Source organism: Centropristis striata, chromosome 2 (genome assembly GCF_030273125.1).
Source record: "Centropristis striata isolate RG_2023a ecotype Rhode Island chromosome 2, C.striata_1.0, whole genome shotgun sequence".
In the NCBI taxonomy this organism is placed as follows: Eukaryota; Metazoa; Chordata; class Actinopteri; order Perciformes; family Serranidae; genus Centropristis; species Centropristis striata.
In genome coordinates this window covers 11033962-11060038 of record NC_081518.1, presented here as the reverse complement: position 1 = coordinate 11060038, position 26077 = coordinate 11033962, and the positions used below count along the sequence as shown (strand labels likewise).

Genomic DNA, 26077 nt, shown 5'->3' with positions numbered 1-26077 from the left:
TGCTGCAATCCTGACAATGACAAAACTCCATATCCTGTGTCCCTCATGCATGTCCTCTGTAATTACACTGTAACATCAGTGTGTCTCCCTAACGTTAGAGGGATAGACACAGTTAGCCTGTGTAGCTAGCGCTAACATTACATCTCAAAAGCAGACTGACCGAGCAGATAGTCGAGTGACGTGACACCAGTCGACACTAGGAGTTGTCCATTTTGAACCGAGGGTCTGGTACCAGGTATGGATATTAACTTGCTCCTTGTTTTCTTCTGAAAACTCGTAGTATTGAACGGTAAACGTTCAGCTGAGGGTTTGCCCACACCGCTTACGGGGGCCGCCATACTGCAAGTAACGTGGCGACGCCTCTTGATGTTTTGGAGTGTGTCGACCAATCAGAGAAGACTTTGGTGATACTCGACCAATGAGGACAGCGGTTGTTACGGGGCGATTTGAGGAAGCTGTCAAAGGGTATTTTCAATTTGTTGTGGTGAATGCATGGTCGGAGCATTGACTCATTCAGTCAGCAGGTGAGTAAGGCTGGAGCCGCTTGTCATATCTTTATTCTGTTTTCTTAAATGGGAGCTTATGTGTTTTTGGCACTGACCAGCAGCATTTCCGTGCCTAAAAAAGTCACCTAAGACATGTTTTATTTGTCGCTGTGACCTTGTTGGTTCATTGCATAAGATCACAGAACCTGAATATTGTTTTACAGAATCAGCCCCCTCGTTTACAATCACCAGAGTAGAATAAACTTGAATTTGAATCTGTTTTTTATTGCAATGAACAAGCTGTCCGCACAATATTCTTCTCTATTGTTTTCCATTAAATTATGTTCATGGCCCACGCGACGATACCACCCTTTATTATTATTATTATTATTATTATTATTATTATTATATAACTTAGCATATTAGATGTAAATTAGGAGAGCCAAGCCTTCACTTGTGAATGGGAACATTTTGTTCAATAAGCAGAAATCAAGCTACACTAAATTGCTTCACTGCATAATAGATTGCCTTCTAAAACTGATTTTTTTGTGATTAAAAAAAGTGATTGATACAGTTTGAGTGCTTTAACACACTCATGTAAACATGTAAATGAGTAACATTACTCACACCTGTATGTAAAGCAGCCATAACTGCCAGAAAATGGACTGTTTTGGATGAAGTCTGCATTTATAAATCAGGGTATGTGCACATATAAAAAACGTTTAATAAAACACAGCAATAAATAGCAGATTACTACAGTATAACACCTTTGCTTTAAAACATTTTTTAAAGGACAGCTATGCTTGGTGCCAGTGTATTAATGACAAATGGCAAAGAGGTATATTGTGATTTTAGCTGCAGTGTCTCAATATAAGAGACTATTTTAGAGTAAAGCTGCATTGGTCATTTATCCCACCTCTATTCTATTTTATTCTATTCCTTTGCTAGGCATGGCATGTAAAAAAAAAAAAAGGATAAATTAATCAGCCGGTCTGCTAATTTACATCCTCAGGTCATGGTCGGTCTTATGTAATGTAATGTAATAAATAGGTCATCGATTGCAGTTGCACAAGAGCATCATATAGAGCAGCTTCACGTGCCTGTGCACACGGTAGCAGCTTTATGTAAATTGGCATCTATGTTTATTTGTGGCTATATACACTGTAGTGATTTTAAGTCGACAATGAAAGTCAATGTGTGCGAAGGCTCGGTAGGTGCAAAGGTGAGGGGGAGGAACGTTCAGAGCACTGCAAGTAGTAGTATTTTTATTCAGTCATCACACAAAAGAATAAACAGTATAGGCTACATACAATATACAATCTAAATAGGTATCAACTATCTAGATGGTATAAACAGAAACAGTGAGATAGTGTGAGATTTCAATAAATGACAGGCAGAAGTATAATGCTCATATATATATATATATATATATATATATATACATCCTAAACTCTTATCAATTTCCAGAAATAGATAGATTGGAATACAATTATGTTACTGGTAATAACATAATAAGTGATTTTTGAGCAATTTTCTTTTTCAAATACACAATATATAATTGGCATTGGAATTCAAACCCCTTTTTACAACACAAAACCAAGTATTGCAGCAGTAGAAATTAAAATAATTGAGCACATTTAAATGCTCTTCTGTCAGCTGAAGTCTCCAACATTACCAAAAACTAAAGTACTTCAAACTAATTGTTATAAGTAACAAATGTGCGTTTCCTAATATGACAAGTCAAAATGTCCAGTGAAAAAGGCCCACTGAGGATGAAAATGTCTTTCATATATTCCATGAACTCTGAATGTTCTTGTGGATCAGGCACACCGCTGGGAGGGGAAAGGCCAGTTTCTTTTGTACTGTATAATGTCCACTATTAATACTGTCTGACTGATGAGCGATCAGTGTATTCCTTAAGACAGATGTAAAAAAGCTTAGTGTGGCAGAGAGAGGCCAGAGGCAGCACAAGATCGCAGGACACTGTTAGGCTCCAGAGGAGGCAATAGCCCAACTGCTCACTTTACAAATGCTCTCAGCAGAGGCAGTCCTGCTGTTTTGACAGCATGGTTGAGATTTATATGTGCTGACAGGAGACCAAGGGAATATATCATGACTGACAACACTGGGCATTGTAGAAAGCCTATATGAAACAAATAAGATGCGCTGACTGACCTGCATCTCAGATGGAGGAGAGCCTGCTTCAACAGTGCAATGTGCAGGATGTAGGAAACTTTGTCCACATCCTCTGCAGAGTCACCTCATTTCCAATTGTCTCAAATCCCAATTCAACCTTTTGGCTCTGTTGCACAATTGAGTCTGTGGTAGTGTAAATACAGCAGCCTAATTGTACAAAAATAACATAATTTTCCCCCTCTTTCAATGTGTCATCTGTACATGTTTTTGCTTTTTTTTGTAGTGTTTTTATCAGTCCCTGTATCTGATTGAGCTATATAATGGCAGCAGTCATAACATGTCAGACCTTTCCTGGTCAGATTGTTTTTGTTTCTTCAGTGTAATGCTGCCATCAGTGTGCAACTGCGAGAAGCAATAGACTTCTTGTGTCCGGGGGATGCAAGATTATCATCAACATGAATTATATTTGTTTTGTTAGTGCTGAAAGCAAAGCAATAGTCTAAGGGCACAAGTACAATGAGCGCAGGATGGGTTTTGTACACAGCTAATTTTGTCTAAGGATTGGGCCTTTCCATTTAATCAACATCCCATATTCTGAATGGCTTTATTTTGATTTCCTGAGATTTTTTTTGTTCATATGGCTTGAATTTCACCAAGCCATATTTAGCTTGACCTATAGGAAAGAAAAAGTATCATTATGAATGAGAGGAAATCACATTCTTAAATATCATTGCTTTGCTTTAAGGTTGAGGTGTCTGTCATTAGCTAGTGTGAAAATATATCAGGCTTTGTCATGAGCGGGTCAGTGCAAAACACAAAGTCCTTTGTGAATCTGATACAACATCAGATAAGATCTCTCAATTCTCTCCGCACCAGGCCAGCACCATGCGTTCGCTTGTGGTCAATACAATAAGGCTTAGTGGCTGATTTTTCCATTCCATGTAATTGGCTGGGGACTCTGTCAACCCACACTTCCTTTCAATTCATAGCAGTTGTATTCATATCACTTGGCTATTATTTGCTCTGGCCGACCCATTGATTGTAGGTTTAAACCCTCAGCTCCTCAAATAGTAACCTCACTCAGCTGTTTCACGGCTATGTTGCCATTAGCAACAATGAAAAGAGCAATATGGAGATCAGTTGCTTCAATTAAGCCTCTGATAAAAGGCAGACTCCGAAGAGTTGGGGGCGAGATGTAGTACTCTGTGACTGGGACTTTTACATCTGTCACTCTCCATCCAGCCAGGTGTCTGTGTCTAAATCAGCAGGATTATCTCTGATTGGACTGATAGTTGAAACAGACCCCCCTGTCGCCAAACCTCCTCCTTTTTATAGATCACATTAAGATCAAATCAAGCTCTGCGCAACAGGACTAATGCCCCACCCTACTCTGCCTTCTGCTGCCCAGAGGAAGACATCAGAGGTGGGATTCGTCCCCTCTCTGGTGCTGCCTGCTCCTCCAGACTCCCTTCCATCTGGGATCCTCAGGGAGAAAAAGAATATCTGACAAGGGGCTTGTAAGCCTCTTAGCCCCCCTGTTGCCCAGCTCTCTCTCAGCCCATGTTTTCCTAATTTAGTTGTGTAAGGAGTCCACTGCAAGGCCCTTATGTGCTGTTTGGATTGTGATTCTCTTTGTGGTTCTAATAGACTGGCCATGTTTATCAATTAACACTACTCAGCCAGTGGCAGGTTCAACTCTCTTGAGACCAGGAGCCATAATTCCTTTTTGAATATTTCTTTATGGCTCCGATAATGTGTGTTTGAATAAGGGCTGCACGATTTGGAAAAATATGTATAATTGTGATATGATTCACGATTATGTAGAGAATTTTCCTTTTTGCATCATGGTTCTCACTTAAGTTAAAAAATACATAGAAATCATGGTGCATTTTTTTATGAGGAGCTCTATTTAATTAAAAAAAGATTAATCTGTAGAATACGATTTGTAGGCCTGGACATCTCTGCAGCACCTAAATACTTAATTAAGGTTGAATAAAGATTGAAAATTGAATGGTATTTTGGCACATATATTGCCTTCAAAAAATATTGTGGCTCCTTTGATTTCAGTATTGTGCTGGTCCATATTGTGATTTCAATAAAACCTTTTTCAATTACAATTGCAATTACATTAGGTGTAAATTTCTATATTATTTCTATATTTATTGACTTTATTTTTTTTCTTGCTGTTCCTACATTAGATTACTTTCCAATCATATTCAATCATATTTAGCAAAATGCAATGGAACTGGCTGCATAACTTCGGCAGAAAAAAATATTTTTATTTTACTTTTTTATTGGTAGAAAGAAGACAGTTATTTTATGTAGAAAGTGTATTAATGGCATTAGCAATAGTATATTTATCTTTAAATCTCAACCTTTAATGTGTCTTATGTGTTGTTGCATCTAGATGATATGAAAAGTTACTTAAACATTATAATATTGCCAAGGTCATTACATTGTTTTCATCCTGAAGAAGTGTCACTTTTGATGGTCTGAAAGACAAAATAACAACTTGCTCATCAACTTTTGAGATAAACTATTTCCATTTTCTCGTGGCAGCGTCTGTCATATCGACGTTCAGGAAGCCTCTTTAGTCATGTCAATACAGATGGCAGAAATACACCTTGTACACATTTTATTATTGCAGTGTCTCAAATTGTACACTTAAAGTGTTTTTGACAGCAGGGTGGACACAGTGATAGGCATCCCCATTATTGCTGCACTTTATGCAAAAAAAATAAATAAAACGAATCCATCCATCTACTTGTGATCACTCTGCCCTGAGTGAAAAAGTCTCCCTCAGTAAACGGATCACAGAGTTAAACACACAATGAGGTGTTTCCATCTACAGCTATTCATTTTGGATCCCCCTCTTGTCCCCACTGTAGCACTGTGCTGTGACCACGGGAGGCCGGTGGCCACAGATGGTTCTGCAGAGAGGGCTGCGCTGACTTTCTTTGTTTTCCCATGAACATGTTTGGCGTGTAATCCAGGATTAACAGAGAGATTTAGTGTTAATTTACAGCTGTAATACAGCATTCAGTTAATGTTGGTGCTCCCAACACACACATGTGTTGGGTATTAGGGGCAACACATATTGTGGGTTGCCTGACTCTTTGCTCTGGGGAGTTAGAGCTAATAGAGATCCAATCAGAGGTCTCTGTGGATGTCCACCTCATTCTGAATCCCAAAGGAGTCACTGCAGCTCATATATACACTTTCTATGAAACACATAGGTAATGCTTTTGTCTGTGCACAGTCACACCACATGCGCACACACAGGCACACACTATCAATGACAGAGGGTGCCTCAGAAAACCAGGCGGCTGCATATGGACTCTCTTGATATCAGTCACTGGCCGTGTGATCTTGTTATGCAAAGTCCCTTAATCCCTACCTATGATGAATGCAGGCTGGAATGGAGGGGGGAGCTGAAACAGAGATATGAGGGCAGCTGTAAGGGAGGCTGTCCACTGTGCTTCCCGAATGAGTGCTAGCAAAGATTCCTGATCCGCAGCCTAGCAGAAGGAAGAGTACATGTGAGATCATGTCTGAGAGTGCATTACAGTACGGCAATGACAGAGATGCTGGTGGAGGAAGCTGAGGGCAAGACAAATAGAGCTGAACATGTCGCCTTAGTGCAGACCTAGAGATTCACATTAACCTCTAGACCACTTGCTTCCCAACAGAGGAATTATAGGGCCAGAGGTGTCATTGTACCAGCTGTGGGAGGACTGAGTTTATATTTCTGTGGAACAGAGCAAGAGACCAGAGCAGAATGTGACTGGAAAGGGGCACTTCATTTCGGCCTTGTGCTGAGCGTGTATGTGTCCCCCTTCACCTGCTCAAGCGCTGTTATTCACAGTGGCAGCAAAAAGCAGAGGGTTGCCAAGGGTGATCAGGGAATATGGGGAAGAGTGGAGTAGCAGCACACAGGGAGGTGAAAGGATGGAGTTGGTCTTTTTTGGATCAGAGAGGATGGTGAATGGGCCAAAGAGACAAACCATGCTAGGGATGAAAGAATATATAGAGGGCTTAATCGGTGGAATATAGTTGGCATGAATGAGAAAGCATTGTGTGTGTGTTTGTATGTGTGTGTGAGAAAAGCCGAGGGGGGGTAATGGGATTAGGGGTAACACCTTTGGCAGGGCTGGGAGAGCCACCTGACACCCGGTCTGTTGGGGACCTGGGGAGAAAGGGGGGTTGGAGGTGGTGGGGCAAGGGAGAAATTGGGGGTCTAATCCGTGTCCATCTTTGGGAAGTCATTCCCAGAGCTCCGAGGATTTGGGGCTTTGGTTTCCGCTCTACTTGCTTTTGTTAATAATACCCTGGGAGGGAGAGAAGACATGGAGAGAGAAAGAGAGAAAGAGACAGAAGGAGTAAGGGAGACAGAGAAAAAGATTTCTTTACCCTGTGGTGGACTGGCAGGACAGCAGTCTGAGCTAAAAATGTTTGAAGTGCAGTCTAACCTCTAAGCCAAGCTGTATGTTTTCTTTTCAAAAAACATACCGTTTCAATCTGTTTGTGTATTTGCATGTGTTAGTGTGCAGGTGTGCCTGCGTACACACGGTGCACGACAGTGTGTAAAGATTGACTTACTTTCTTCTGTCCATCCAACAGGTTGCAGCTTGAGTTAAAGTCAATAACCTGAGTGTGGCTGGGATGTTTGCTCAGAAGACACGCGGGTAGTCCTTGTGTGTGTTTGTGTGATAGAGTGTTTGCAGGGCGGGTGGAGGGGTGTCTTTGTGTTTCTATGGTGCTGACAGAAGTTGATAACTGCTCTAATGATTGTGGTGCTAGCGGAGGCAGCACAGTGTCAGGGACTCGCTGCAGACGCTGCGGAGCTGCTTGGCTGGATGTGTCACAGCCCCTGTGTTTGTCCATCACCTGAGCGCAAGGTGTTGATTGGTCCGTCCTACACAGGATCAAAGTTCAGGGCAGTTTTCTGGTGTGAACTGGCCGCTCAGCCTCTGAGAATGAAACACCAGGGAATGTGCCATCTTAGCAGTAGGCCAACTGTGACAACCTTGTCCACACCTTAGAAATTAAACCCCAAACAGCTTTTGTTTTTAGAAATCCTGTAAAGGACATAAGCCTACCATAAATGGATCAAACACGGAGTCCTTTCCTCACCACTGTATGTATGAAGCAGGCCTGGACGATAATTGAATGTGATCAAATCATCTTTCAATGGATTTATTCTGTGGTGAAATAATACTGAGATATCATAAAACACATTTGCGTCATTTAAATTGACAACAAGGACATAATAGATAATTATACAAACCTGGTGTATGTATATTCATCTACTTATTACTATAATTTGACTTGAAACTATTGCACCAAAGTTCTTAAGGGTCCTTACGGGTGCTGGGAATCCTTGAAAATACTTGAATTTGAATGTGCTGCCAAGTTTTTAGATCATTGAAATTGTGATTATATGGGATAATAAGTCTACCTACAAACAAGTGACATATTTGACATTATGCCCTAACCTGTGGTTGTGTTTTGTGCTCTAGGTGGAGATGTTCCGCAGTGTGCTGGGGAAGACCTTGGGGTTTGTGGGCTACACAGTCCAGTATGGCTGCATTGCACATTGTGCCTTCGAATACATTGGAGAAGTTGTGGTGGTTCGTATTATCAGGATTCCAGAATTAATGACTGCTATTTATTAATTCTCAAATTATGTGAATTCATCTGTGCATTAAAAAATAATTGTGGGGTGTGTTTTTTCTGTTTGTTTGTTTTGCCTCAGTGTTCTGGTCCATCCATGGAGCCCACAATTGTCAACCATGATATTGTGTTCTCTGAACGGATGAGCCGTCAGCTTTGCAAAATAAGAAAGTGAGTTCCATTCAGGTGATCCATATGTACTAGACAAAATAGGCTATAGTTAATGTTGTAGTTAATGTAGAAACATTTCAAAATGTGCAAAAAGTTTGAGACTATTTTTATATGCAAAACAAGATATATTTTTTTATCATTTTCTGTGAATTACTGCACAATGTGTTGATGCAAATTAAGTAGTTGTGTTTATCTTGTTCTTTGCAGGGGTGATATAGTAATTGCAAAGAGTCCATCTGACCCAAAAATTAACATTTGTAAAAGGGTAATTGGACTGGAGGGTGACAAGGTCTGCACAAGTTCCCCATCAGATCTGTTCAAGGCCCACACATATGTGAGTATGTTTACATCCCACAAGCTCATATTTGTTAAAAGTGTCATTATTTCCACCTGCTTTTCTGATGTATCCTGTGATTACCTGCTTTACCAAAGAAGCTTCCAGGTAGCCGCTTTAGAGTCTCTTTGAAAGAAAAAAGGTTTAAAGGATACAGTAAAAAAAGAGAATAAATGAAGAATGTGTTTACAGCAAAATACGTGATAGTTTGTTTCACCCTAAAATGACAAACAGGATCTCTATGCATAATGCAAAACTGTCTTTCAGTTGGTTTTTGGTTTTCTTTGTGTATGTGTGTGTGTGTGCCGCAGTCTATAGACTATCATAGTTGTTTACATTTTAGACCGCACACATCCATTTTGTGTCATTGGTCAAAATATCAGCTTTTGACAACACCTATATTTCCTCAGAACAGTGATAAAACCAGAGAGTGAGCAGGGGTTCTGCTGCTGAAACCACTGTCATTGCTTTTCTATTACTACTCTCCCCAACGCCCACAGCTCAGGCCTGCAATCTCTCTGAAGCCTGTTAGAGTTAGTGCCAGGCGAATGGACAGACTGATGGGTGGGCGGAGGTGTGTGTGTGTGTGTGTGTGGGTGTATGTATCTGAGAGAGTGTGTCTGTGCTTGTCTGTGTGTGTATGTGTGTGTGCATACGTTCACAAACCAAAGGTTGCGTCGCATGTTGCACGTTTTTGAATTTCTTGTGTTTTTATAGACTATGGGCAGACTGTTGAATGAGTTCAGCAAAACATAGCATAAGGCCAAACCTCTAAGTGTCATTCAACAAATGAAATAGGAACTAAAGAGGTTTCTTCTTCTACTAGCTTCACCCCCACATACAGAGGATTGAACTTGTAATAGGTAACATCTTGCGTTGTGATTCATGAACCCAGGATGTAGTGATAGATCTTTCAGTTTGAGTCTTTTTTTAAACTTCTCACTAGGTAGGACAGCTGCTTTATTTTTGGTTTGTACATTAAGTTTAGGATTAAGTTTCTTTTATCTTGTAGCTACGAAAACCAATCCATAGATGATTCGATTTTGATGGCATGTAGTAGCAGGTGTTTCTGTAAATCTTAAAATGCAATTAATCCAAGTCAAGACCATGGATATCTGCCTCACACTCGTTTTGAATGCAGTTTAATGCATGTGTTAGGGATCCACAACTTACGCCTACTGACACTCATAACTCATAAACCTCTGTTGTGTTTGTCAAACAATGTTGTGTAGCTTTGTACAGTTTTAAATGTAACTTTTTAAACTTTGAAAGACAGCCAGTGTGAAATTAAATTCTAAACAAAACACATTTATGCATTATTTCTTCAACCATTAATAAAACAAGGATAAAAATATCACTCATGCATGTAACTCATGTGGCAACTTGTCTCAAATCAACTGTTAAAATCAATACAATTGTATTGTAGAATTTAATACAAAGGTTCAGTCAATACATGTGGTGAATTAAACAGTTCAATGTGGTTTTAAATTAGAATGAGGTTGCAATTATTAATGCTATTTATTATATATTAAGCTGTTGTTGTTGATGTTTCTGTTGTTGTTTTGAGTAATTGATTAATCATTTTAGTTGAGTAAATGTCTAACACATCCTCAAAAATGTGCATACCCACTTCTCTGTGTCCAAAATTATGTTTGTTTTATTCTTCTAACAGTCCAAAAATGTAACAATATTCAGTTTACGGTCACTGCAGAACCTTCCTGCAGGGTTGTGTGGAGATATTGGTGTCTTTATATGTATTTATCTGTGCTTTATAACATAACAGCCATGAAACAATCAGAAAATTACGTTTATTCCTCTGAGACACGGCTTTGTTTTTGCCAGAGCCATTCGCTCTCTTCATTCACTGTCTACCTCACTCGACCACTGCTCTTTCCCGGGTCCAACTTTTAATGCTGTGTGTTAACAAACAGCATCTGTGCTTGCTGCAATGCTGCATATTATACCTTAAAACAATTAAATCGAATAATCAAATTGCTGCAGATTAAAGTAGATACAGAAATAAATCTGTCGGACAGCACAATGCTTTTGTATTGTAACCTCTGTTACATCAGACTACTACTAATTTCTTTAATGATAAACTGCTTAATATGAATAAGTATCAATTCCTGACACTGTAGCATTGTATATGAATATTCTCTTTTTTTCAAGTCGTTATACCCTACATCAGGGGTGGGCAACTGGACTCCCGGGGGCCGCATACGGCCCGCACCCTCATTTGAAGTGAGCATGAAATTTTAAAGGTGCAATGTAAAAATGCAAAAAAATTAATGTTGGTCTGCTGTTCTTGCACAGAAAAAAAAAAGAAATCACAGTAAGTGGTTATTTTTTATTTGCTTCAAGCCTTTTGTATTCCAATTTATACGGTTATTGATGCATTTGAGCATGAAATATGTTAAGTTACCGCACTGTAAACATATTTAAAATTGCAGTTTCATCATATCTGGTTAAGTGCACGGTCCTATATGTGACCCTGTGGTAGTGTCCATGAAAAAGTGTGGCCCCCTCCAGCATTTAAGTTGCCCATCCATGCCCTACATGTTTTATTAATTTTATCTGTTGATTATTGGTTTTCATTTGCAGTAAAAAATAATAATAATGCAGGGCTGAAAGTGTTATTTTTAAACCCCCAACGTAAGAACAAAAAAAAATTCCACACTAGTAAAAGAAAAGAACCTGGATTTTCTTTTGTATCTGGTGGATAATAGGAGTTGCGCGCATCATGCAGCAGGAATAGAGAGACGGAGAGAGGAAAAAAATACTGACAGTTTTTATGATTTTTTTGTTTGTTTGTTTTCAGGTTGGGACAATTTTCCCCTTTGAGATCTCATTCATAGGCATAAGAAATTGAGCTTGTGTTTTGTTTTTCTTCACATTTTTGAATGTGTATTCGTATATTTTGCTACTCTAAACTGTCACAGTTTTTACAAACCAAGTAGGTGAGAAATATCCACTAGACATGCTGATTGTCACTAAGCCTTTTTTATATCCTGCAGCCTAATATGCTTTCCCATGTTAATTTTTTAACTCCCAGGAGCAAAATCACTGGTTTTGTGTGACAGCATTTGAGGTAACTGAGAAAATACCCGCTGTTAACATAAATGTTTGGGCTCCCTCAGGGAGTTTTTTTCCCCCAGAGAATGTATGTGTTTCTGTGTGACTGTTGGATGGTGTGAGGCAATATGGGTGGACCTGTAAAGATGTATTTTGGAAGGCGGTGTTAGACCCTGTCATCACCTCCTTTTTTGTTCTGACAGACAGGCAGGTCCTCTCCACCCTCAGAGATCCAACAGCAGACTAATTGCCCTGTCACCTTTTAGGAATCATTTCTGTGTCTCAGCTATTGTGTCAAAACAATGACACTTGATCCCTAATATTACAGCAAAGAGAGGGAGAGAGAGGGTGACAGAGAGGGAGATAAAATGCCCCCATGCATTCTTTTCTTTGCGGCAAAGATAGACAGAGATATATGTTGAAAGATGAACTCTATAAGCCTGTATGTATTTAAGCTGAACATAATTCACAACCTCAATCATGTTAATATAATGAGCACTCTAATGGTTTGGCTGTTAAACAACACACCTCCACAGCGAGGAGAGCTCCAGTTTCACTGCCTCTCGACACGTCTCTGACAGGTACACAATGCCTCGCGTCGACCCAGCCTACAACCACAGAATGAGTGCAACCTCTGCTGTCCGTCACGCCAGAGCCTCTGGCAGAACCAATCACTGTGTTTCAACATTTAAATAATACAACTCGTGTTAGACCTACCTGGATCTTTGGAAAACTTGTGGTTGGAAACATCTGTTGATGACAGTTTCATCTGTTTCAATGTCAAAATCACATGTTTATACTGTTTATGAGCCAAACGGACAAATGGCGGGTAATTCCACTCCACTCTGTCCCGAGAGAAGCTTCTAAAACACAACCTTTATGTGCATGCAAAAAAATCGAGTCACGCTAATGGCTTTGTGGCTATTTACAGGTGCTTGAAACAGCAGTTGTCTTTGAAAAGCAGAGTCAAGGATGGTGCATTATCTGGTTACACTGCTGCTTTGCATCAGCCTAGTTTTAATTCAGAGCTTCGCCTTTTTTTCCCCCCTTGTTCACACACCTGCGACTTGCAATGTGATATACATAAGCTTTTATCCTTGTGCTGGCCACAGTACAGCAGGTCAAGTTTCAGACCTTTTCACTTTCTCACTTCTGAAATACTGCTTGGTTGATTCTTGAAGTACTTTTATCTTTACTCAGGCTCTGATTTCTCTATGAGGTCATTTTTCTTTTAAAGGACTCAAAATCAAAGTGCTTACTTTAGCTATTGTCGATTAGATTGATTAACCATATGGCCCCATTTACACCTTGCATCAAAATGTGTTTTGTGTTCAAATTGCAATATAGTGGCCACACTTGGCCACATGAAAGTTGTAAATGTGCCAAAAATGCACTGAAGATGGATTGTATTCAAATTGGCCAAACCACCTCTGGTGGTGGTCAGGGATGCATAGTGACCACATTGAACACAAGTGTAACTGCAACTGCATTTGCAATCCAGATACAACAACTACCAGCACCAGTCTCTCAAAACCTCTTTTCGACCAAGACTGTTCCAGGGCTGGTTTGGACCAGGTGCCTAATCTTGAACCAGTTCTTCGTGATTCGATAGCCAAAGAACCGGCTCTCGGCCGGGAAAACTGGTTCTAGAGCAGCATCAACTCTTTGCTGGTCTTGAACCACGAACCACTTAAGTCAGGGGCTGGGGGCCGGATTATCGTGACCAATAAGACCATCTAAAACGTATATCATTCAAATCAAAACTTCAAACTTTATTTATATAGCGCTTTTCATACATATAAATGCAACCCAAAGTGCTTTGCAAAAAATAAGAATTAAAACAGACAATAAAAATGACAACCTACCCCTCGCATTCCCACATACACATCTGTATGTACACATACACATACATGCACACACACGCACATAGACACGCACATACACAAACACACACTCAGACTCACACACAGCACATATTGATTGACAGTGTAGAGACATGGCAAGGCACCGAGGATCCAGATGAGGAAAAAGCAGCCTGTGGCAGCGTCCACACTGAAAGGTTATTTTATTTGTTTAACTGCAATGTGATCCATACAGGATCGCGTAAAAGGCTAGCATTAGCTTACAACAAAGGCTAACATTAACATCTTACGTTCAGTGTTAATAAGAAAGTAATCATTGTCCATAGCTGTCAAGAAAAGCAGCATAAATGTGTTGTACATGTTGTTTGGTGACAATGTAGGGTCACAAAGCCATGAGCAACTATGGCAGAGAGACGATGTATTCCGCCATTTTTGTTATTATGCATGTTGAGAAAGGAGACGTGCATAATAACGTATACGGTTACGTAATGACGGGGCTTTCTAGCCTGTGGAAAAGCAAGCTAGAACCAGCAACAGCACCAGCCCAGCTCTAGAACTAGGTTTACTTTGGTTGAAAAGAAGTATAATAGGTCCAGTCGGCCGGGCAGTGCAAAACAGCCCAGACAGGGAGAACATCTCCATGCAGCAACAAGACAAAAGTCGGAGAAATTAAAAAATAAAAAGGATCACCAGTGAGGCGGCAGCAGCCAGACAGTCGCCTCGCCTCTGAAACAACCAACAGCCACAGCAGAAGGACAGGGAAGACAAGGAAGTGACAGTTAAGACTAGAGCAACGTTTGCCTGTTCGAGCTCTACTGGACAGAGAGATTGGATCTTAATCAGGTCTCAATGTGGACAGTGGAGACACAGTTTATTACCAGGTGGTAATGTAATCAGGTTAAATCATATCTAGATACAATCTGGATGCAAGACGCATTATAATGCCAGGTGTAAATGGAGCCTATAGTGGTATTACTGAGGGTGGATCCTAAATAGGACAGAAGTGATGTCAAGAGCAGTGATGAAAAGCTTTCTTATTTTCAAAGAATGAAATGTATGTGCAGTGGTTTCTCCCAATTCTGGACATCCACTTGGAATTCCTTACCAATCATCTTTAGGATGAGGACTACATAGATGATGCTTTAAAAAAAAAAAAAAAAAAAAAAAAAAAATGAGGAGAAACAGGGGGTTCTGGTTTGGCAGATGACAAACGGTGGTGTTTCTTTTTCCTGTGCTTGGGAGCCAGCATATGTTACCATGTTAATGAGGTGTAATGGTGGGAATCCAGCATGCTGACATATGGTTCTCAGATGACTCCTTTAATGATATTCATTTGTGTCGTCGTTATTCAGTGAGTTGTTTACCTCGTGTTAGGTCAACATGTCACTGGCTCGTGATTATGTCACATCATCTGTCTCAATTATCACGAAACGCAGCATCCCACAGTAGGACTGAAGACTCTAATCAGAGAGCCGGGTGATGGGACAGAGAAACACGAGCAGAGGCGAAGACGTGACGTCACCTCAGTGTGGATAATATTCTCCTCCTTTATTCATGTTATTCTCTTTCCTCCAGAAGACTTTTGCCGTTAAAAAGTTAGGCAACACAAAAATAGACTCGTGGATTGTGATGCCCATTATGACAATATAATGTGTTGTTGATCCTGTCTGCACATATAGGGGGGACAGCGCACTTAATTAGGGCCTTGACAAGCCTACTCTCCTAAAGTGATGAGATTAATCATAATTGGTGTCACTGTGAATTAGAGCCCGCTTGGATGACCACCCCACTGGCAGGTCGGACCGCGGTGGAGACCCTTGGACACTGCTGCTAGCCGCAGCTTAGCTCTCTCTCTCTCTCTCTCTCTCTCTCTCCTCTCTCTCTCTCTCTCTCTCTCTCTCTCTCTCTCTCTCTCTCTCTCTCTCTCTCTCTCTGCCCAGCTATCTCAGGCCCCTCTCTTGCTTTGCCCTCACTGGGTAAGAGGGGCGCAGATTTCAGCCAACAGCCTAATGACCCCGTTTGAAGTTCTTCTAAATCCCCCCCGACCCTGCCTGTTACCCATGACCCCTCTCCTAAGACGGTTCGGGGTTAAGGAGGGACAGGCAGGTTGACGTTAAGATAGGCTGAGGAGGGAGGGATGGCTGAGGCGACTCGTTGGGGGTAGGGGGTGGGGTTAAGGTAGATACTTACTACTTAATAAATCAACTCACTTTTACATGTTTGAGTTAAGAAATCCTGCAATTCCAAAAATGTCTATTCTATTTGATTGCTTTTTTTACAGTCTACTTGTTAATCATTTTTTGCCCTGTTTCCCTGTGTGTGGTGATGTTTTTAGGTTCCAAAAGGCCATGTATGGCTAGAAGGGGATAACCTTAGGAACTCCACTGACTCAAGGAACTATGGCCCAGTTCCCTATGCACTCATCCGAGGGCGTGTTTGCTTAAAGGTAATGGCATAGGTGTACTGTATGTTGTCATGTAGTTTGTTTGTTTGTTTTTAGCAAGAAATTTGTTATTTTGCCAAATGCAGAAAATAGTAGGGCTTTCTAAGTTTACATGATAAGAGCATGTCGACATTAATAATTTTCCACCAATTGTTTTGATGCATGACAGGGGTTGCGTAATGAAAACCCTTTGTCCTAAGTAGGATGGCAAGAAGAAATTGATATTAAAAACAAAGATATTCTGAATGTAGGTTTAGCTATAAGCCCTGCCAGATGAGTCCATCGACAAGTCCAAAGTTATTTTAGTTACTGTCAATATGATCTGAGTTACCATCAGAGTTCTGAAACTAGCCAAATACCAAACTAATAATGCAGACAGTCCCATTAGCCCTGAAACATATGGTGTGTAGCCAATTAACACTGTAGAGAACGAGGGTGAATAAACCAATACCGTATCAGAGATACGCAACTTGTATAAAGAACCACTCAAGTAGTGGAGGAGTTGGATTCACCAAAGCCTTTTGGACTCCACTCAGTCACCTCGGGGTGACAGAACATTATTATGACCAGAAATGAGAAATCCAATTCCTATCAATTTGTAAGTTGCCCTCTAATAACTGTGTTGTTTATTGATTTCCAATTGATAAATCAATTTGTCCACTCCAATGTTGCATCCAAGTGGCACACCTGCATTCCTTTCACTCTCGACTAGTCTCTCGCCTATCAATAAAGCTGTAAATGGCCACATAAAAATAACCTTTTAAGGGTATTTAATACTTAATAAACAACATTTTCAACAGATAAAGATATGTGATGGGACAATTATGAACTAACTATGGACAGTCAAGTGATTAATCTTGATTAAATATGTAATCGATGACAGCCCTAGAAAATAGTTTTAATTCAATCTCTCATATTTGGGTGCTGACAGTGTTGAGTTCTTATTTTTTCTTCATTTGCTCATTCATTAGTCCCGTATGGCCATTTTTAAGCACAATTCAGAGACGTGAGTCAGTTGGAAGTTCAAAGCAAGTGTGTCTGATTGACCAAAGCCTGGACAACATATTGTCTAGCTTTCCATTCTGCTGTGTTGTCATGTCACTGGATGTCATAGCAACCACGACCCTGGAAACAGGTCAGCCAACCTTCTGTCCATCTGATTGGACAGCGGCACTCCACTGGAGGCCCTATTGCGACAGCTGATGAAATAACAAGATCTTCTATGAAGTCAAACACATCATTAAAAGCCACATTAGCAAATGTGTCTAAGATGTGAGATAAAGTGTTGCATATGATGGTTGTAAGGCTTTTATTTTGTTATTATGAGAGTCTTGTCTCGCTCTTAACCCATTGATTCTACTCTTTGTCCTATACAGCTCTGGCCGCCTGATAGTTTTGGGACTCTCAGTGAAAGCCCAACCAGACGGATCACTGAGTCCCGAAGTGACTCAGACTGAGTCATTCACTTTGTATTGTTAGTGTGTTTCCAATCATTTTTGAATAAAGCTGATATTTATTTAATATTGTGTTTTGAAACGTGGTTATTCTTTAGTCATGCTGATTAAATCAGGACAGAATTTGAAAGGGGAAACACCATGCAATCATACATGCTTCATCTCTAGAATATTTTACTGTTTAATCACTGACAAAGCCTTTTCATCTGTGGCGTACGGTATGTTGGCTGTAGCTGTGCAGCACTATAGGAACAGTGTTGCGTGAGCAGCAAGTAAAGCTGTGTCTCTGTGGAACTACTAATGGCAGAGTGGGCAGTAGCAAAGATTGAATGCACAAGGTTTATGTTGGTGCTTATCCATTAATAAGACACAAATAAACACATTAAAATCATACCTAACAGTACATATACTGGGATGATAACTTGTGGTTGAATTTAGTTTTTTTGGCTGTGAAATGCACTTAAATCACATATTTGCTGGATATGTGTGTACATGTGCTTTTAATGGGGATATCAGTCTAAATTTATAAGCTATGATGTCAGAAGAGACGTGTCTCATTTCCTTAAAAAAATGTTATTAATTTCATGTTTACCCTTTCTTAGTATTATGGTAAAACAAAAGCTCTTTTATTGTTTAATATTTCATTAGGCTGCCAGGGCAATTGAAAAAATGTTAACATTTCCCATTTAACCATACAATATTAATAAGCACTTAGTAAGGGCCTCACTCACCACTGCAAACACTGTGTGTGTGTGTGTGTGTGTGTGTGTGTGTGCGTGTGCGTGTGGAAGGAACCAAACCCAGAGTCTCACACCCAGTATGTTACATGCACTTTAGTTGCAGCATTATTGTCAGCTTTCTGTAGAAACCAAACGTCATGTAAACATGGTTTCCATTTTTGGGATAAAGACAAAATTGGTAAACACAACTACCTTAGAGATACCTGACTTCTTGGTCATATAAATGTTTTACCAGGTTTTAAATGGGACTTAAATAGGAGCACATGTGCATGATGAAGATTTATTTGTGGCAAAAATATAGCATTACTGTAGCCTTGTTTTGTATCCAAAATAATTAAATCCTAAATCTGAATAATCTAAAGCTAAAATAAGTCTGCAGTTTTCCAACAGGTAAAATTCATACACCAGAACACACACTGTTAAAATAAAGCCCAGACTAAAGCATAGGGACTTAGAAGAAGCGACAACTACATAAATCTGACCAGAGGGAGAAGCTAAGCTGGTTGTGATATACTATTTTTTATTATTAGCCTGCTAACTCTCAAAAAGCCCAGCCACACTGCTTGTTTATAAGGCCTGCTCAGACCTTTCTGGACACAGTGCCATAACAGCACATTCACATACTAAGCTGTGGAAGCTCAGCTGGTCATTCTCCGAGGCAGAGAGGGACTCTTCTCCTTAGAGCTCCCCAGGGGAAGTGAGTTCCAGGCAGCCGTGGGTCCCTGTCCAGCTGCTTCCTCTGTCTGGAGGGGGCCAGAGGGTCAGAGACAAGGCTCCCTGTGACACTGAATTATCTGCCTGAGTGTGATTGTGCCTGCTGGGAGGGACGCTCAAGATTGTGTGAGCGTCTGTGTGTGTGTGTGCATATGAAAAATATTTATGCAGGGTTTTGCTTGAAGCACATCTTTGTTTCTCAAGGTTTAATATTCATCTGCTGCATGTCAACACAGTGCCAGTGTTCAGATGAAATGCTGACACAAGTAATCTTAGCATGCCCCTTTAAAGATACTGCCCCATAGAGGGAGCTCTGACTGTTTACTAATGTAACTCAAGCACTGGTGGATGAAAAGCTGTTTATGATTTAAGTAATGTTAACAAGGTTTAACCCCGTGTGGAACAAGTGTGGAACAAAAAAACGTCTTATTTTTTGTTCTCAATGAGAGAGTGAGACGATTTTCACTATTATGCTTGTCCAGACTTTCCTCATATAGTACCTTCATTTGAAGTATACAGACACATCCCATGTTGCTTTTGCTGTCATGCTTTGAGTTGTGTCAGGAGACCAGAGTTTCAAAGAGATGACCGGGCAGAGGTGTATATCGTTATCATGCTGAGTGGGCACAAAGCTGGGAGCAAGGCAGGAAGAGATAGAGATCGGAAGAAACGGACAACAGACAGCTGTGCTGAGCTATGCAGCACCACAGAGTCAGACAGTGGGCTGTCAGCAGGGCTGAAGTGTGTCTGCTGCCTCTGAACAGAACAGGGACAGAACACAAGTGTACCGTCATAATGTTGCTGCAGTTTGTATGTAGCTGTTTAAGTAAAATATACTCTATATCTGATGTTTTATGGGCATGAAGATTGATCGCATAGTTAAAGTTAGATCTTGTGTTAAACATTTTACTATTTTCAAAATGTAATTTAACTAAATAGTGAAAAGCAAATTCTTCACAATTCTTAGTGCTTGTTTATGCTTAGCTAAAGCTTTAAGAAAGTAAATCTACCAATTTAGAATTGCACTCATGATCGAGAGAAAAAAAAGTCAAAAACACAAAGTTGATGCAGAAGAACCAGAGTTGCCATGTTTCTCTATTCCATGCAATCTTCTTTGTCATTCAAGTGTCAATCTGGGTCTGAAAAGTAAAGCCAATGCCTTAGTGTCTTAAACCTGCATTCTTTCTAAAGGTCAGCAGGGGGCGACTCCACTGGTTGCAAAAAGGAGTCAGTTATAATGGTCTCATTTACAGTAAGCTACATAAAATGCCCTTAAAATTGTCTTTCCAGCATTTGGCTGGACTAAAGGACACTCTTAGGTGTTAGTAGTTCATTTTGAATTATGTAAACACCAAGCTAGCTAGCTAACTAGCTAGCATTAGCTGATAACATAGCATCTTCCTGGCTGCCATATCTGTTCCACCCATGTGCTGGTTCCACAAATCATGATGACGACCAAAATGCCAGTTTCGAGGCTTCAAATCAGTAGTCCACAAACCAATGGATGACATCACTTTGACTATGTTAATTTATTTTATACAGTCTATTGTCAAGACCTGATGCACAAATTACCAACAATACAACTCAAGCACCAACAGTTCAGTAAAATATTAAGGTTGTGCTATGCTAGCAGTAGCTAATGTAGCTTTGAGCCTTTAGTTCTTACCTCAAGCAGGATGAGGAGTGGGCTACATACAGTATGTCTGATAACCTCACACCCCCACAACTGCACACCTCCAGAGTTTTTCATCTTCTGACTTGTAATCTTCAGACCTAACTGATGTTGACTCAAGTGACATCACTTGGGACATTTTATCAGATGATGTGTAGCTCCCTCTGTAGGTAATAAGGAATTACACAACTTTTTTCACTGTTTCAACAGAAGTTTTTGAATTTTTTTATTTATTTTTTAAGCTATAATTACTTTATATTGTTTGAACAATAATAATCACTGGCATGGGGGCGTTTTGAGCCAGTTTCCTCAGATTTGGCACTTCATATTTCATGCCATTTTGCATTTGGCTATAATTCCTGATATACTTAAATACACAACATTACTTACTTGGTGTCCAAATCCTCAGCAAATCAGTCATTACAAATGCATCCCTTTGTTGCTTCCCTGCCACAGTCAGTTTGTGTATGAGCTTTTTAAGACAATGGTTTCTCTAAACTACTGTAATCCTATTGCTTAAAGTGACAAAATTAGCACAGCAAATTACCCTGATAAAGTGCTCATTATGTTAAGTTAATGAACAGTGGCTGTAGGTTTATTGTCTTGGCCTTGTTTTTATATTTTTACAAAGAGCCCAGTAATGAGTCAAAAAAAAGCAAAGCGAAGTTACCATTTTTTTGTGAAACAATTATCTAATCTTTTCTGAGCAATTTAGACATTCAGATGAATTCGAGATTCAGAGGATTTGAGTGGTTTTAATATCAGGTTTGGCCCTTCATTTCACAGGATTTCCTTTGAAATAAACATTTTTGATCGGTGTATTACTATATGAGGATGATGATTATTATTATTATTTAATCTGCACAGGGTCCTAATACTTGCCCTTTCTACCGTGTTTACTAAAACTGCTGCACAAAAAAAAAAGGAGTTAAACAAGACGAAGATGAGAAATAACTGAAGGGGGCACGAGGGACAAGGACGGAACTGGAGTGGAGAATAGTTGGATATGGGGCAGAGACGGGAAGACAGGCAGTATCTATTTGCTTGATTCCTTAGTTCATTTCAGGTTAATTGAATCCTTTAAAAGCGCAGAGACACGTGAAAGAGGAGAGCTGGAGGTATGGGTAAAGAGAGTAAGAGAACCGCCCGTCACTGGTAATGGCCTGGTTTGTTTGTTTTCATATCCATGCTAGAGAACGTGACCCAAAAGTAAACTTGGGTCAGACGCTGCAGCATTACTCTGACAGCCGAATGTCTCTTTTAGTGCTGTCTGCAAACAAAAATATCTCTGTCCTAAAGACGCGCCACCAGCAGGAGGTCACTAATGAAAACTTATGTAGCCTTTATCACACTAAACTTTTGCTTGTAAGTCGAAGCCATATCAATCACACTGCTGTGTGAATTCAAGCATGCTTCAGTTCTCCTCCTTCTCTCTTTGCATATTTCTGTTCTGTTGATGCATCCTGTTTTCCTTTACTCTCCCTCCTCTTCCATCCTCTCGTGTTGCTGTTAGCTGATAAGGGAATTGCGCCTTTCATTGACGGATCCTTTCATTCTCTCCTTTTAATCAAGCCTGTTAGTACTTCTTAATTAAGACATCACAGTCGCGTTTGATCACACTTGCGTTTCTGTGTGTGTGTGTGTGTGTGTGTGTGTGTGTGAGAGAGAGAGAGAGAGAGAGACAGAGCATGAGAAAGAGTGGGGATACTCTACCAGTCCCTATTCTGTGTGTGAAGATGACTGAACAGCTTCAAGTGGGGCAGATACACCTCCTCCAACTCTGTTCTGCCAGCCCTTGAGGCTTGTGGTGTGTACATCTCCCAAGCCAACAGGCGTCAACCTCCAGAGATCCATACTAGACAGATGGTATTGGAGGCTGGGTAGGACGGCTATCGAGCTCCCTACTGTCAGTTTGTTGTGATGATCACACACACCAGGCTGTCAATACTCACAGTCCACTAATCAAAGAGCGGGGGAAAAAACAAACCCCACACAAAGACTATTTAGAAGGCAAAACTTAACTTTTACGGGATTTCATTAAAGAAGTGGGGCTGTGAACACTAAAAGTAACTTGTATATTGTTGCTTGTATTGACACACTGTGTGCATGCAGTCAGTATAGTGAAGGGTTTTAGCCTGCCTTTGGCCTTAGTGTTTTCCCCCCCTAAAGGCGGTCAACACTATTAGTGCTTCTTCTCTCTAATGGTGCGGGTGGGTGGGAATATGTGTTAGTACGGGGTGGGGGGCCTCTACTGTACATATACTGAGGGTCCTAATGGAAAGCTATGGGACCTCTATCCTCGGGCAAGAAGTGATGCATAGAGGGCAGGGAGGGGAGGGGGGGGATGACAGAAGCCTTAGTCTGACAGGCCTGACCTATATCCCACTTTGCTTAATAGAGAGAGGGAGAGAGTAATTGGTAGATACACATTTGCAGTTGGGAGTGCTCTCTTTCTGGATAGTGTTTGCTGTGGTGGGTATATAGAGCAGGAGGCGAGGGTGCAGAGTTTCCTCGTCTCTTGTTTGTCACCTTTGGAAAAGACCCGAGTTAATAAGACAAGCCTCGTCTTGACACAGGAAATTGTCCGTGTCATTAGCAGGGTTGGGGAATAACGGAATACAAGTAATGGGATTACATTCATGAAAGGAAAAATATGTAATAGTATAAAATAGTATTGTTTCAGTTGAAATTGGTGGTATTATGAATGCATCTTTAAAAATAGATTACTTGACTGTGTGTGTGTGTGTGTGTGTGTGTGTGTGTGTGGTCCCCCTGGCATGTCCTGGATCCTGTAGTGGGATACGCAGCCCTTTCTGCCTGGTTTACTGATGGGGGCTGTTCGGCTTCCAGACAATTTAGCAAAGGAAACTGTGCACAACAAACATAAACAGACACGGACTGATCCAGGCAATAACAGAGAGAGCATACACAAACACACACAGTGACACACGTGTAGATATGCAAACAAAAGACATAGTAATTATCATACATGAAGGGCTTGGATGAGTACGTACCACATGGATGATTCAGATGACACTTTGCCATCCACCCGAGTCCCGTCTCTTATTCCTATACAATCACTCCCTCTCTCTCTCTCTGCTCCCCCACTTTCTAACTACAAGCTACAAGATTCTCCTCTCCGGATTAGAGCTTGCAGCTTCCCTTTCTCTCGACAAGCAGTCCATTTGCCCCTAAGGTAGAGGAGAGAAGGGGCAAAGAATGGGAGAGGAGAAAGGAAGGAAAAAAAGAGAGGTCAGGATGGAAAACAACTTAGATCCTTAGAGCGGGACATGGGCCCAAGTGGTGATGGCGAGCTGGCATGGGGAAGCAGAGCATTGCGTGCGTGTGTGTTTGTGTTCCTCTTCGGTCACTGTAGTTCAAAAGCTGAACCGCGTCCAAGCCTTGGTAATGATGCAGCCGGCCACAACAGACTACAATAACCAACAGTCTATGGCTGGCCAATTACTGTCCGCCACAATTATATTTCCAATTCAGAGGTAACAAGGGAAAGTGGCCCAACTCAACTAATCATTTCGAGCAATTACTTTTAAAACTAATTAGAATGTCAGGTTTGGCTGTGCGTGCCTGAGCTCGGGGGAGGTTTTTGTTTGTGTTTTTGTTGCTGTTTTCACTTTGTCAAATGGGTGGACTTGAAAGGAGAGAGCAGGAGGAGGGAGCAATATCAGCAACAGTGCAAGCCAAACATCAACCACAGCCATGGATTGAGAGACTGGGTCATTATGGGAGTTTGGTGAGATCGGGGGAATCCATTGTGCGAGAGAGAATGCTGTGCTCATTCTGTTGATGCCAGGCACTTTGCTAGACTGGTAAAAGGAGTTCTTGGTGATGTCAGCTGAAATGCTGTGAGAGAGCACAGATCTGCGGAGCCTCTGAACTGAACAGAGACAGAGAGAAGAGACACTTTGTCATAAAACATCATCAATATGTGTTTGTTCCAGTTGTAACGAGTTGAAGACTTTAAAAGAATTGAAGGCAAGCTGAATGATAAGTATAAATAGATTTTAAAAGATCAGAATGTAGGCCTATTCATTTTTGAAATCATTTAATATCATTCTTGTTGTGCAGGAATAATCAATCTGAAAATGACCATTTGTATATCAATCCCCTTTTCACAAACATTTTTCTTGCATGCCTCTATGATGAACGTGGTATCCAGAAAGGGAGAAAATCCTTGATGAATTATAGTAAAGGGGGGCCATGTTTAACAACAGCAAAATTATATCAAATCATCCATTTACAAAAACTCTCAAACAAATCATGCAGCATAATTCAAAGTCTCATTATCCAGTCGGATGCTTAGTACTTTCCAAACACATTTTTTGCTTTAATCTTTTTATCTTCTATTTAAAACGCATCCAGTCCAAAGACTGTTTGATAATAGTGGACATAGTCACCGCAACGTCACCCATTGTTTGTGGACTCCGGTTGTCTTCCACCATCTTGGTTTATGGCTATCACCATATTTTTATTTAAATGATGCTACATCCTCAGCTAACACTAGCACTAGCTATCCTGTTTGTAAGCAAGGGACAATGATTCTCTTTCTTTTTGTATAGTCGGAGGAAGTGACAGTTTCAACACTTTAATGAGATGGTTAATGCGTAAGTGTTTCAAATAGAGAGACTTAGGTTATCTATCTATCTACAAAAGCAAGAAGCGTCTGTGTGCGTGTGTCTAGGGCATATCTCTCTGACCCTTAGTCAGACTGACGTAATATTTAGTATGTGGCTTGTGCATGGCACGAAGGTGTGCATCCTCGATTTTGAAGATTTTTGAATTCATTTTTCAAAATATCATCATTATTTACGTAGGACTTGTTGCGCATTGCACTGTTTCTGATCGGACGCCTTTTAGGGGAGCTCCGCCCCATTGCGTGATAGGCCTACACCTGGTCAGTAACACAATTCACTCTGGATTTCCACGACTAACTCATCTCATCTGTAAGTCTATTTAGCCTACCTATCTTTCAGAGTTTTAAAGTGCGCTACAAGGTTTGATTATCCAATAATATTTGAATAGTTTACAGTGAATATCAATGTTCAGTGTGTATGTGCTGGATGGTGTACATACCTTATGAAAAGTAAGTGTTTATGGAGTTGCAGACGTTGTAGTGGTCTGCATGTAATTTGAAAATTCTGTTATTCAACGGAGATTTAGCTTTATTCACTTCTTATGTTGCATTACTATGTAATTCAGGGATGACATTCATCTTGCTTAGCATAATGCCCATAATCATTTGATATGAGATATTTACATGCAATATAGTATATCAGCTAATTGGGTTCATGTTAATGTAATTT

At 40.5% G+C, this 26077-nt stretch overlaps 2 protein-coding genes across 3 annotated transcripts in view; one reads left to right on the top strand and one right to left on the bottom strand.

Moving 5' to 3' along the window:
- The window catches only part of elp4 (elongator acetyltransferase complex subunit 4), a 58791-nt gene extending 58453 nt beyond the window's left edge, over positions 1–338 (bottom strand). For both annotated transcript variants that reach the window (XM_059355983.1, XM_059355991.1), the window contains exon 1: positions 161–338. In XM_059355983.1, coding sequence (XP_059211966.1) covers positions 161–338 — 178 coding nt within the window. The remainder of the gene's footprint in view (positions 1–160) is intronic.
- A 122-nt stretch (positions 339–460) lies between these two features.
- On the top strand, positions 461–17691 carry immp1l (inner mitochondrial membrane peptidase subunit 1). Its single transcript, XM_059356003.1, has 6 exons — positions 461–524; positions 8141–8251; positions 8377–8465; positions 8673–8799; positions 16069–16179; positions 17553–17691. The coding sequence occupies exons 1-6, from the start codon at positions 489–491 to the stop codon at positions 17631–17633; spliced, it is 555 nt and encodes a 184-aa protein (XP_059211986.1). The 5' UTR covers positions 461–488; the 3' UTR covers positions 17634–17691.
- Positions 17692–26077: the final 8386 nt, after the last annotated feature.